Here is a 12,362-nt window from a genome sequence, read left to right as displayed (position 1 = left end):
CTCTGCATATGACAGGGACAGATTTGTAAGCAGATGAGGGGAGAGGTTGTGTGTGCCCAGATGAGAGGCACTGGGGGCAGGGGGAGGGCAGGGAGGGAGGCAGTCACAGCATCCAGAGCCTCAGCCCAGGTAGCCACGCAGAGCCTGGTGAGGCACCACGGCCCAGCCAGTGCTGACCAGGCACAACCCGTCCGTGGTGGCTGGCCAATTACCCCTCAGGGAACCCTTGCTCCAGGCAGCCTCTTCGGGAAGCCCTGAGACCTCCCCACATTCACACAAACTTCGGGGCTCAGCCCAAGCCCACCTGCCCAGCCTATGCTGCCCCATGGTCAGTTGTGTGGGGTCTTAGCCTGGCCTCTGGCCTCCATCCCAAGCTGCCCAGGGACACACCCCAGTGTCGCAGAAGACCCAGGTACTCCTGGGAGAGGCAAACCTGGGTGACCAAGGAGGAGGCCTGTGCCTCTGGAGACCCACAGCCAAGGGCTGTCCCACACCGGGCTGGGCCACTGTATCACCCGTGCAGACCACTCACGGTGGCCACGCCCCAGCACACGGGTCTGTAGAAGGCTGACTCTGGCCACAGCCTTCCTTCCAGGACCCACAGCCACGAGCCTCAGCGGCAGCCTGGAAGGGAGTCTGGACCAAGTGGCTATGCGTGGCGCAGCAGAGAAGGGAGCCCCAGCAGAGAACCCAGCCAGACCCTCCGGGCAGGGGGCTCTGGGACTCAGACTCTAGCCCTCCTGACTCTCCAGGGCAGGGCTTCTTCCCTCGGGGCGCACAAGGAATTGCCAGAAACACAAGAATCCTGAGTCCCAGACTCCAAACTGCACCCACCCAGAGTCAGCTCCTCCAGAGCACACCTGTCCCCCTTGTCCCTCTGCTAGGCTGAGCCAGGCTGGTCCCCAAGTGTTGCTTAGGACTGGCCTGCGGGCTCCCCGCTCAGGGTGAGTGCAGCGGAGGCCACGGCGACAGCCCCTGGTAGCCCTTGGTGGTGGCCTGCCACCTGGTCCAGGACATCGATGGCTACGTCCAAAGTGACTGCTCATTCCTGGGGCACAGTCTGAGCTGTGCCCTGGTGCCTGCCCTCTCCGCCTCCGGTCTCCGCCGCCCAGAGTCCCCACTCTCGTAGCAGGGGTGGGCTTAGAGGTAGAGGGAGAAGCAGGCCAGGGCCAACAGTGACCAAGAGGCCAGGCTGCACGGGGCCCCAGAGGTCCTTGGAGGGCTGGGATCAATGCTCCTGGTTGAGAGGAGCAGGCCGTGCTTCTGGGCGCGGTGCAACCTGGCGGCCGAGTCAGGACAGTGACGCCTGGAAGGAACCTACTTGGGGCGCAGCAGTTTGGTTTCTTTTGTGGAAGGCAGGCCAGGGGGCCTGGGCGGGGACAGCCAGCGTCTCAGGGGCTCAGCAACCCCTTCCTCTGAACCCCCTCCCAGCACCTCTGGCTTCAGAGAGCACGTCCCTCAACGTGGTTTTAGGGAAAGGCGGGGCCGGAGGCGAGGGGTCAGCTCGGAGGCTTCCTGAGGCCCCTCGTCTCACTCCTCAGAGAGTCTGGGGAGCAACCGCTCTGCAGAGGGGCTGGCGGGAGTGGGGGTGGGGGGTGGCCAGCTGAGCTTCGTCGCCTCAGAACCCAGACAGCAGCGCTCACTCCCAGCTGCCCACCCTCCGGCCACCTTCCCCAAATGGTCCAGACCCTGGTAAGGACCCCATGCAGGACTTTTAGGCTGGCTTGCCTTGCATGGCGGGTCTCAGGCCTCACCCATCCACACTGCCCCTCCCCCTGCCACGGATGAGCCCCCCAGCCCTTCCCATCCTCCCCTCCATCAGGCTCTGAGGCTGGTCACCCTGACCCCACCCCCACCCCGGCATCCTCTGCAGGCCTGTCCTGCCAGGCAGCGTCCCAGTCCTTCCCACACTTGCTCACATATGTCTGCCAAGGGTGGCCATCCGGCCGGCCGGGCCTCGGACAGAGCCGGCCCAGCGCAGGCCAGGACAGGTTGGGACATAGTAGCTGGGCGTGCAGCACGGTCGCGCACTGCACAGACCTCCCCACGGGACTTCGCTCCTCTTCACAAAACCGGCCTGGGAGCCAGTGCGCAGCAGACCCCAGGGGGGAACACCCTGGCCCCCCGCCTGGACACCGGTCCTCCTTGCCCAGTTGGCACCTGCCCTCGGCGTGGCCGTTGCCGGCGGCCTCATCAGCAGCTACCACTCTTTGGAGCTGTGCCATCCCCATATTCTGGAGGACTGCAGGGGCCAGCTGTGTGACCTCGGGCAGGCTTCTGACCCTCTCTATGCCTTGGGGTTCCAGTTCCCACCCCCCAGGGTCTCAGGACCGGCAGAGAGTGAATGCCAGGGCCGCGTCCCGCCTCCACAGCGCTCAGCACACAGCAGGGGCCCCACAGACGGCTGCTGGGCTGAGAACTTGGGGATGGCCTCCTCCCTGCTCCCCACGGGACACAAGAGGGCCGGCAAATGACCAGAACCAAGGCCCCCCCACCCCAGCAGGCCTGCTGCTGTGGTTTTTCCTGAGCTAAACACTCCAAGTGCATAAATCCTGCGTTAATGGGAACTTCATTGTTCCTGAAAAGGAGGGTAATTAGGTGCTAAGGCGCCGCTGCTATTAGCGGAAATCTGTTTTCTGGTGATGTTTCCGGACCCCAGCCTGGAAGGTGGGGGGTGGCACTTACCCACAGCATGCCCCCCCCGCCCCGCCCACGGTGCCCCCGCCCCCAGGTATCCCTGGCAGAGATGGGGCCGGGACGTGTGAGGAGGCCACTTGTCCCGCACTCCTGTGGGTGGAGGTCTTGGGAGGAGGTATGGGGGGCTTACCTTGTCGTCCCCTTCGCTCTCGCTGTCACACTGCGGGGGGAGAGAGACAGAGAGTCAGCACCCCGTCGCAGGGCAGGGGTTGTGGGTGGAGCCTCGTGGGGTGATTGGGCCTTGGAGGGCCTGGGAAGGATCTGGGGGTCGGAGTGCTAGCGAGGCCCTCGGTGAAGGGCTCTGAGGGGTGGGCCAGGCAGAGGTGAGGAGCTTGCCCTCCAGGGTGGTGGGCACAGATGGAAGCCCGCGGGTGGGATCAAGGGTGCTCTCTGGGCAGGGCCACGGCAGCCCAGCCCAAGCTGGGCTCTCCTGAAGGGGCAGAGGGGGGCTTGGATCCCTCGGACAGACAAGGGGGTCAGGCCAGGCCTGCGGCCACAGGCACCGCCTGCAGGGAGGGCTCCTGAAGGCACCCGTGCCTCCCGTGCCCCTGTGGCCTGGCTAGAAACCACTGGGCGTGTTAGCTCAGTTAATGAAAGAAAGGTCGGCGACCGTGCAAACAAATCTTTGTTTTCCATTTTCAGCAGGCAGAGCTTTAAAAAGAAAGACTGCTCTTCTAGAACCACAGCAATTTTCCCCCTAAAAGAACATAAAGAAAAATAATCCCATCCTAGCAACCGCAATTACAGCACGTTGTGTCAGATGAATGCTATCGTTGAAAATACATCTCCCAGGCCACAAGTGAGGGTGACAGGTCCCTGTCAGCCATGCGCCTTGCTGTCCTCCAGTTGCTGAGTGCAGGGAGGGGGTGCTCTGCCCTTGGCGCCCCAGGGTGAGGGCCGGGGTGCACTCGATGGCACGTTCAGAGCAGTACAGATGGCCCCGCGCTTTACCAGCCACCCACTGCAGCTGGGAGTGGCCCTGGGGGATGGGCAGGCTGTGGGGGGGTCTTCTGAGGCTAACAGGTGTCCCACCCTCACAGCCCCACAGACCCCCTGCAGGACCTGGACAGAGACCTGGTGGGGAGGGGTGTCCTCACACCCACCACATCCCTGCCACGCAATGGCAAGAGGCCAGGCCAGTCCCTCATGAGCAGGTCCGGGGAGCTGGGAGAGGGCAGAGTGGCTGAAATCCAAGAGGAGGCATACCCCAGGGTGATGAGGGGAGCATGCAAGACGGGACCGGAGAGGTGAGGGGCTGGACACACCAGAACATGGGCAGCCCATGATCCTGTCCTGAGGAACTGGGACCCAACTCTGTCACGGGAGCCCTGGCATGGGAGAGGGCTGGGGTGGATGCCAGGAGCCCCGCTCACTGCAGCGGGCACAGAGCAGTCAAGCTGCTGGCGGAGCCGCCGGAGGCCCCCAGCAGGGCCTCTTCCTGCGTGGTGAGCGGCCCTAGGCCTTGTGCTGGAAACCACAGTCCCATCAAACCGCCGGGAGGGTGGGGCCTTGTATGCCAGGCAGGACCGGGCACCCGGAACCCCCAGGCTGGCTGTTTCACACCTCTCCCCGCAGCTTTCTGTGCCACAGGGAGAGCTTAATGACCCGACGATCAAGAAGGGGTCTGGGTGCTTCCCAGCGAGTGCATGCATGGCCCTGTCACGAACCAAACAGCACCCCCTTGTCAGCCAGCACAAGCCACGTCATAAACGAGTTCCCGTCATTAAGTCCTACTGAATTAATGTTTAACTGCAATAGAGTCAGAACTGAATGAGGCAATTAATCAGGGCAAGGAGAGAAAAGGAGCCACATCTGTCTTACAAGAGCTGCCTGAGAGAGGTGACCTTCACGGGATCCAGCAGGGCTGGGTGGTCCCGGGGGGGCAACCCTGGGGTGTGTGTGCGGGTCCAAGCAGGGAGCCCACGGAGCAGAGGACAGACTCGAGGCCCCAAGTGCGTGTGCTGGCTACGGTGGGGAGGCCAAAACGTGGGCAAAGGAGCAGACATCCTCTGGGTACCTGCTGCCACCCACACCAGGCAGCCTTGGGCAGGCCCCTTGACCTCTCCATGCCTCAGTTTATGCTTCTGTAACACAGACAACAGCCCGGCCACAGGATGTCGTGCAACTTCAATGAGTGAATACAGGCAAAGCACCAGGACAGTGCTGGGTACATACTTGGAATGATCGTTAGTATGACGATCACTTCTTCACTGTCGCTGCTACCCACATCATCCTCACCACCATCATCACCATCATCCTCTTCACCATCATCACCATCATCCTTACCACTACCACCACCACCATCTTCATCATCACCTGCATCACCGTCATCAACCATCACCACGATCATCACCACCATCGCCATCCTCACTTCCGTCACTCTCATCACCACCATCATCCTCACCGCCATCGCCATCACGGTCTTCACTATCACCATCCTCACCGCCATCACCAGCACCACCACTATCAACACCAGCATCATCTTCAGCATCACTACCTCTGCCTCAGCCTCTTCCCTCAGATCACCTAACGGCTCTTGGAGGCGTCCAGCCTCCCACAGGGTCTGGACACAGACGCCTCTCACTGACAGTGCCCTGCCCGGTCCAGGAGCACCTACACAGGAGGTCTGGGGAATTCGGCCTCCATTCCCGGGCCTCTTCTAGAAACCTGGGCAGCCACTTGCTTGGGTGGGGGTTGCCTGTCACCCTCCGGGATTAGGAGACACAAATCAACACGGTCATTGAGCTGCAACAGAAATGTACCTTTTTCTTCTCTCAGTGTGAACATTAATTACTGCTTCACAGTGGTACTTAGTGGAGGTTGCCTATCTCCCATTTCTCAAACAAAGGCATGAAAAATTCATGGGCAGGGAGACCTCAACTCTGAGCCCACTTCTCCCATCCGATGCTCTAGCATCTGGGCCTGGGCCTGGGCCAGAGGTGTCCCCGGGGAGTGGGGAAGAGAGAGGCAGGGAACAGGGGCAGGGTCCGTCCTGCCCATTGCGGGCCCCCTCAGGCCATGGAGAAAAGAGAGGGCCTGGAGGCTACCCTGGGCCCTGCCGTAGAGAAAGATACTACGAGCCACCCCAGCTCTGCTTCTGCCTCCCCCTAGCTTCCTACTCAGGTGACCCCACTTGATCCAGGGTCAGAGAGGGCTGAGGGTCAGCACACGGCCTGGTGCTCTGGACCCAGACCAGGTTTCTGCTCCCGCTGCGGTGTACAGTCTGGGATGTCTCCTGCGGAGGCCCTGCTCACAGTGCTGCCCGGGGACTGGGGAGGACCTGACACCTTGCCGGCGTGACGCTCACTCTCGAGGAGCACTGCCACCCGCAAAGCCCTGAGCAGCTGCAGACCCAATCAGCGGGGTCCCTGCTCAGTGTGGGCTGGAAGGCCATGGAACATTCTAGGCAGCCCACCTGAGCATGGGAGCAGAAAGGTCTGAGCTGCTGGACAGTCAGTGCTGAGGCCACACTCTGGGCTGTGTGTCCTGGGGACACCCGGGGAGTTTCAAGGGCACAAACTGTTGATGTGGGCTGTTTTCGCTGGGCCTGTTGTCACAGCTCGTGCATGTGCGTGCGGGCCCAGCTGGCCTGTCACGGATGTGCATGTTATGAGACATGTCAAGGTGTACTCTGAGGCCTGGCTCACAGAAGCGCCTGGGCGTCCTGCCCAATGCATGCTCTGCCCCAGGGCGTCCTGCCCAGTGTCCCAGTGTGTGCAGGGCATGTGTGCACCCAGGTGACCTTACACAGGGTCACCTGTCCCTAGGCATGTGGCCCAGCAGCACTGGCCATGCTCACAGTTCCCATGGCCCCATCAGCTCCAGCTTCATGAACATTCTACCCATCGCTGCTGCCTCGGAAGAGCTTCGGGGAGGAGAGTGGCTGCCCTGCCTGCCCGCGTGGGCATCCGTCCCCCCCACAGAGAAGGGCCCAAGGTGCTCGCCTTCCATCGTGCTGTAAACGCTCCCCCGGGATATGTAACACGTGCCCCGGTAAGCAATTCAGCTAAAAAAGGAGCTGTGAACAGACTCCAGGAAGCCCCAGGCCCGGAGCTGCCTCCCATCACCCACTGTTTGGAGTCAGGCTGAAAAGGCCATTTTTCACCCTTGTTGGTCGGAGCACCCCACCCTCAGATGCTGGGCAGTGATGCGGGACCTCACAGGCAGGGGTGCCAGGAGTGGGGTGGGGGCTGCGGTCTGGTCTGTGGCTTGGGTGGCCATGGGATCAGCTGGGTGATCGTGTCTGAAGCACCAGGCTAGGACGCAAGGATGGGGCGCACTGCACGGGCGAGCCGGGCCCACCAGCACTCACCTGGGCATTTGCCGACTCCACAGACAAGAAGTGGGGGCGCAGCAGGTGAAGGGATTTGCTGGCAGCAACAGGGTAGAAGCTGGGGTTTGGTTGTGCTGGACGGCAGTCCTGACACCATAGGGCAGGCAGGAGAGGGGAGCCCCACATCCCGCTGGCGGGAGGCTTGGCACGCTGTGGGGTGTGGGGCTGATGGCGCATTTGCTCACTGGGGCCACTTCTATACAACTCAGGACCCACCAGCGACCCATCTGCTTATGGACAGGGAACCTGAGGCAGAGTAGTTGGGAACCCACCCAGGTGGATGGGTGCATGGGGTCTGAAACCCACAGTCTCAATCTGGCCCTTCTGATCAGGACCCCATGCCCCGGACTCCCTCAGGGCAGCTGGGACAGGGCTGGGGCTCCAGGATCACCCTGCAAAGGGCCCTAGGCCGTGCTGGCTCAGAAAGTCACAGTGAGCCTGATTAATTATGCACGATAGCTAGATGAGGACCCTGAAAATCCCACACTTGTTTACTCAGCTAATTCACTTTTTATGAGTGTTTAGGCTTTAAAGCAAAACAAAGCACTAATTACCCAATTAACGAGCAATTAAGTTACTGCAGCCCTAATAGCCCAAGCGCGCAAGGCCTCCACGGGCTGATGGTGAGTGAGACCCACTTAGCAGAGAAGCACAGCTGGAACCGTACAGGTGCACTTGGGAGGAGGGAGGTGGCGTCCTTACCTGTCCCAGGTGGGGGCAGCAAGGACAGACAGGGCTGGTACATGCCCTCAACGGCGTGCGTCCCCCAGAGCAGCCCAGAGAACCGTACGACTTGCCTGCTCCGTCCCACGCCCCCTCGTGTTCCCCCCGCCCCAGATGTCTGCATCTCGGGGACAGGGGCAGCTCGGGGTGGCCCCCGAGACCTGGGCAGTGGTGGGCCATGGTTTAGAGCTCTGAGAGCCCTGAATGGGCCGCCTCAGAGAGACAAGGACGGTCCCACAGCTGGCCAGTGGGCTCTTTGGGGCCCTGAGAAATGAGTGGGTTGGCGTACCTGCCCCCTGCTCCAGGCCTCCTCCCGCACTTGGGTGGAGAGTGGTGTCTGAGGGAAGCGCATGGAGACACGGCGTGGGGTCTGGTGCTCCTGAGACACCAAGTCTGCACCGGGGCTGGAAACACTGCAGCTTAGGAGCGGCCAGTGGCATGATGCTACATCAGAGGGGAGAGTCTGGGGCACAGAGTGCTGCACAGGTCCGGTGACTGATTGGGGGAAAGCCAGGAGGAAGGGAGCCATCCCTCCCTCTCACTCTCCAAATCTCAAGACGACTGCAATAGAATGCTGGTCCTTCCACTTCTTAGCCCATGGGACCTGCCTTGCTGCCCCTGGACAGAACGCACGGATGGACAGATGGACGGACAGATGGATGACATAGCATGGTGCACACAGTACCCAGACGGAGCTGGCAGGGGATAAGCGCATGGATGGATGGATGGATGGATGAGACTTAGTTAGCATGGTGCACACAGTACTCAGATGGAGATGGCAGGGGATGAATGCATGGATAGAGAGATGGACAGATGGATGGATGAAAGACAAGACTTAGCATGGTGCACACAGTACCCAGATGGAGATGGCAGGGGATGAATGCATGGATGGATGGACGGACGGATGGATGGATGAGACTTAGCATGGTGCACACAGTACTCAGACGGAGATGGCAGGGGATGAATGCATGGACGGACGGACAGATGGATGGATGAAAGACAAGACTTTGCATGGTGCGCACAGTACCCAGATGAGCTGGCAGGGAATGAACACATGGACGGACAGATGGGTGGATGGATGGATAGATGAAAGACTTAGCATGGTGCACATAGTACCCAGACGGAGCTGGCAGAGAATGAATGCATGGACAGAAGGACAGATGGATGGATGAAAGACTTAGTATGGTGCACACAGTACCCAGACAGGGCTGGCAGAGAATGAATGCATGGATGGAAGGATGGACGGATGGATGGATGAAAGACTTAGCATGCTATACACGGTACCCAGACGGAGCTGGCAGGGAATGAACGCATGGACAGATGGACTGATGGACTGATGGATGAAAGACTTAGCATGGTGCACACAGTGCCCAGATGGAGCTCGCAGGGAATGAACACATGGACGGATGGACGGATGGATGGAGAGACAACATGGATTCTGACCACTGAGGTCTGAACTGTCCTCCTGCTCCCGCTGCAGGGTCTCCAGGGGGTGGTACTTCCAAGGGCGTTCTGGGTTTCACAGTGATGGCCATCCCACAGCACCACTGTGCAAAACACAAAATGACTTTTCCTATTCTCTGGCTGCAATTACCAAAGATATCAAGGAGAACTGGGCACTGCTTTGTGGGTTCACCTGTCAGGGAGGAGGAACTTGGGGAGCACCATGCAACAACAGGCATGGAGGACACGCCTGGAGAGATGGACGCCTGATGCCCTGGGTGCTGGCTGTGCTTAGACGCCAACCCCCACTGAGCGGGGGCAGCCCCTGCGCCCCTCTGTTCCCACCAGCAGCTCCTGGCCACACAGAAGGCCACAACCTGCTGCATGAAGCCCTCACGTGCACACGCCTGCACATACATGCGGACGCACGCTCAGACTCCCTCCCCCCACCGCACGGTCACGCTCCTGGGCCTGTCTGAGCGCTATCCCCCCAGGGGCACTCAGGGACACCCCGGGCCCTAGCCTGATGGCCGCTCCGCGTTCTCCCCCTCCGGCTCCCTCCGCTCTATCTATGCATGTTCGCTGCGACTGTCCTGCTTCCCCCCCAGCCCTGCCTTCCACGGCTCCCATGAGAGAGGGGATTTCCGGGTTCTCTTCAACCCTTGGACCGCCGGGCCTGGAGTCACCCCTCACCTGTGGCAGGTGCTCCGTAAGTACTCAGAGACCTCGGACGGCCACTCCGGGACACTCCTGAGCCAGGAGGCCCTGAGAGCTTCTTTGGAACCAGCCCCGCCCTACCTGAGCCTCAGGGGGGCAGGTGGGGGCCCTCTGCTCCCGCCTCGGGCCTTACGGGGATCCTGGTCCGTACCTTCCTCCACGCCCACGGATGGCGGGCTCCCTTCTTCTCATCAGCGGCTCCCCCACAGCCCTCTCTGGGCCGGAGTAATTAACAAGCCTGTGGCAGCAAATGAATCAAAGACGGCCGCAGCCCCGCCGCCGCGGCTGACCTTTCGCAGAGTTGACTGTATTAATATATTCTCCTGTTGTCAGACCCAACGCACTAACTGCCTTATGAATTATTTATGAACACAAACAGTCTTAACCAGAACAATGTTAACATTAATTCCTAACCTCCTGTGCCCCGCAGCCCTGCGTGTTCTGCATAATTGAATCCCGGCCTGCCACCCACTCTCGCACCCTGCCTGCCCTCCCTCCAGCTCTGGCTCCTGGCACATGTGGCCACCGCCATGAGGGCTCCTTGTGGGCCTGTCCAGAGAGGCTGCATCCGGCCTTTGGGGCCAGGGCTATGGCTGGGTCACCTGGTGGGATGGGAGTCCTGGGCTCGGAACTAAGTCGCCCTGGGCCGTTCCCAGTGGTTGGGGCCTGGGCGCTGCAGAGCAACACAGGGTCCCGGCGAGAAGGCTGAGCCTGCTGGGGACCTCGACTGGAGGCCTGCATTCGGAACGGAGAAAGGCAGGCCGGGGGCTGGCAGAGGCAGGAGACCCCAGTGACCCCTGCCCCCCACCCCGCTAAAGGGACAGCAGGGGCTGCCCACACCTCAGGCCAGGCCGGGAGGGAGGGCGCCACCTGCCCTGCCCCCTTGGAGGCGTCCCCTGTGGTGGGGGCAGCACTGGGGGGAGCAGGGCTGCAGGCTGGCTCCTGTCCGGAGGCTCCAGGGGAGGACCCAGCAAGGTGAGGAGGCTATGGGGGCCCCCACAGCCCCTCCTGGAGTTCACGCAGCGTGCGGGCCCAGCCAGGAGGACACTGTGGGGCGACCATGCTGTCCGAGGCTCAGCTCACGCTGCCCCAGTCAGACATTCCCAAGTGATCCCAGGGGATGCCGCTGAGACACAGTTCCCCACAGCTGAGTCCAACAGGGCGGTGAGACGGGACGAGACAACCAGCCTGCAGCTGGCTCAGTGGTCTTCCCTGCAGAGCGGGCAAGGGGACGGGCCCTGTGCCTAGGGACAGGAGCGCGGGACGGGGGGCGCATCTGGGTGGCTTCTCCTGGCAGTTCCTGCAAAGTGACCCAGGCGGACCCAAATCCGTGGCCTACCCCCATGCCTGCCTGGCTGGGGGCGTTCTCCTGCCAGCTGCTCGGGACTGGCAGGGGGCTGGTGCCCGCCCTCAGTGGCACTGTGCTGAACTCTGTTATATGCCTGTGGCCAGTCTGAAATAAAATAATGCGGGGAGGGAGACTTTAGAGATGGGTGGACAATGCCATGGAGACGAGCTGGTTTGTCCTGGACCTATGCTCTCCCGCCACTAAATGAAAGCCCTGCTGAGATGGCAGGCAGCACAAGACATGGGGACACACCTGTGTGACCCCCATGGCACTGGATAACTAGTCCAAGGCTCCAGGCTCCCAGCTGGAGGATGGTGCCCCGACATGTCGGATGCCTCCCAGAACCCAGACCCCCTCTTGCTGGCAGTGCCCCAAAACTCCCATCGAATGGCCTGCCCAGAGAAGTACCGATGAGCTGGATGTGCCTGGACTGCTGGGATCAGCCTTACCTGAAGCCTGCCTCCCTTTCGGCCCTGGGAGCTGGCTGGGCCCCTCACCCTCCATGTGGCCCTTCCTTCTTCCACTCAGTCCTGACCTCCAATTTGCCCTTGGCCTGATGTCCCCAGCCAGCTCCTGTCTGACCACAGGGCACACTCATGCCCAGCAACCCGCATCCTGTCAGCCAACACTCAGAAAGCAGCTGCCATGGGTTCTATTTTTTTCCACTGCCTGCCCGCTAGGCAAGGACCCAGAGATTTGCTCTGCTCCCACCCACAGTGGATGGGGCCCTCCTGGGGCTGGTGGTGCTGAGGCTGTCATAGTCATAGACTGAGGCTGTCACTGTCACAGACACACGGCGCTCCACAGCGATGTGCACTCTGTGGGTGGGGGGTACCATGACGCCGGTGGTGCAGGAACAGCAAACACGGGGGACGGTCCTCCCCTCTCTATGGGATCCAGCCATCTGGCGGAGAAAACAGAGGCCACCAGCCCCATGGCAGCCTCACACTCCTCTCGTACAACTGAGACCCTTGCCCGACCTTGCCCAGCTGTCCCTCTCCAAAGGGAGGACTGTGAGCTGGGAGAGGCAGGCAAGCGGCCTCTGGCTCCCCAACCCTATCCCCTATCCCGGGGGCCTCAGAGCTCCACCTCTGCAGACAG

At 61.3% G+C, this 12,362-nt stretch overlaps 1 protein-coding gene across 10 annotated transcripts in view; it reads right to left on the bottom strand.

Annotated features, from left to right (window-relative positions):
- FBRSL1 (fibrosin like 1) overlaps positions 1-12,362 on the bottom strand; it is a 78,761-nt gene that overhangs the window by 26,709 nt on the left and 39,690 nt on the right. For all 10 annotated transcript variants that reach the window (XM_046024304.1, XM_046024306.1, XM_046024308.1 and 7 more), the window contains exon 5: positions 2,828-2,857. In XM_046024304.1, the coding sequence (XP_045880260.1) occupies positions 2,828-2,857 (30 nt within the window). The remainder of the gene's footprint in view (positions 1-2,827; positions 2,858-12,362) is intronic.

The sequence above is a fragment of the Meles meles genome, chromosome 12, assembly GCF_922984935.1.
Source record: "Meles meles chromosome 12, mMelMel3.1 paternal haplotype, whole genome shotgun sequence".
In the NCBI taxonomy this organism is placed as follows: Eukaryota; Metazoa; Chordata; class Mammalia; order Carnivora; family Mustelidae; genus Meles; species Meles meles.
The sequence above is the reverse complement of the archived record's forward strand: the minus strand, read 5'-3'. Positions and strand labels throughout refer to the sequence as shown.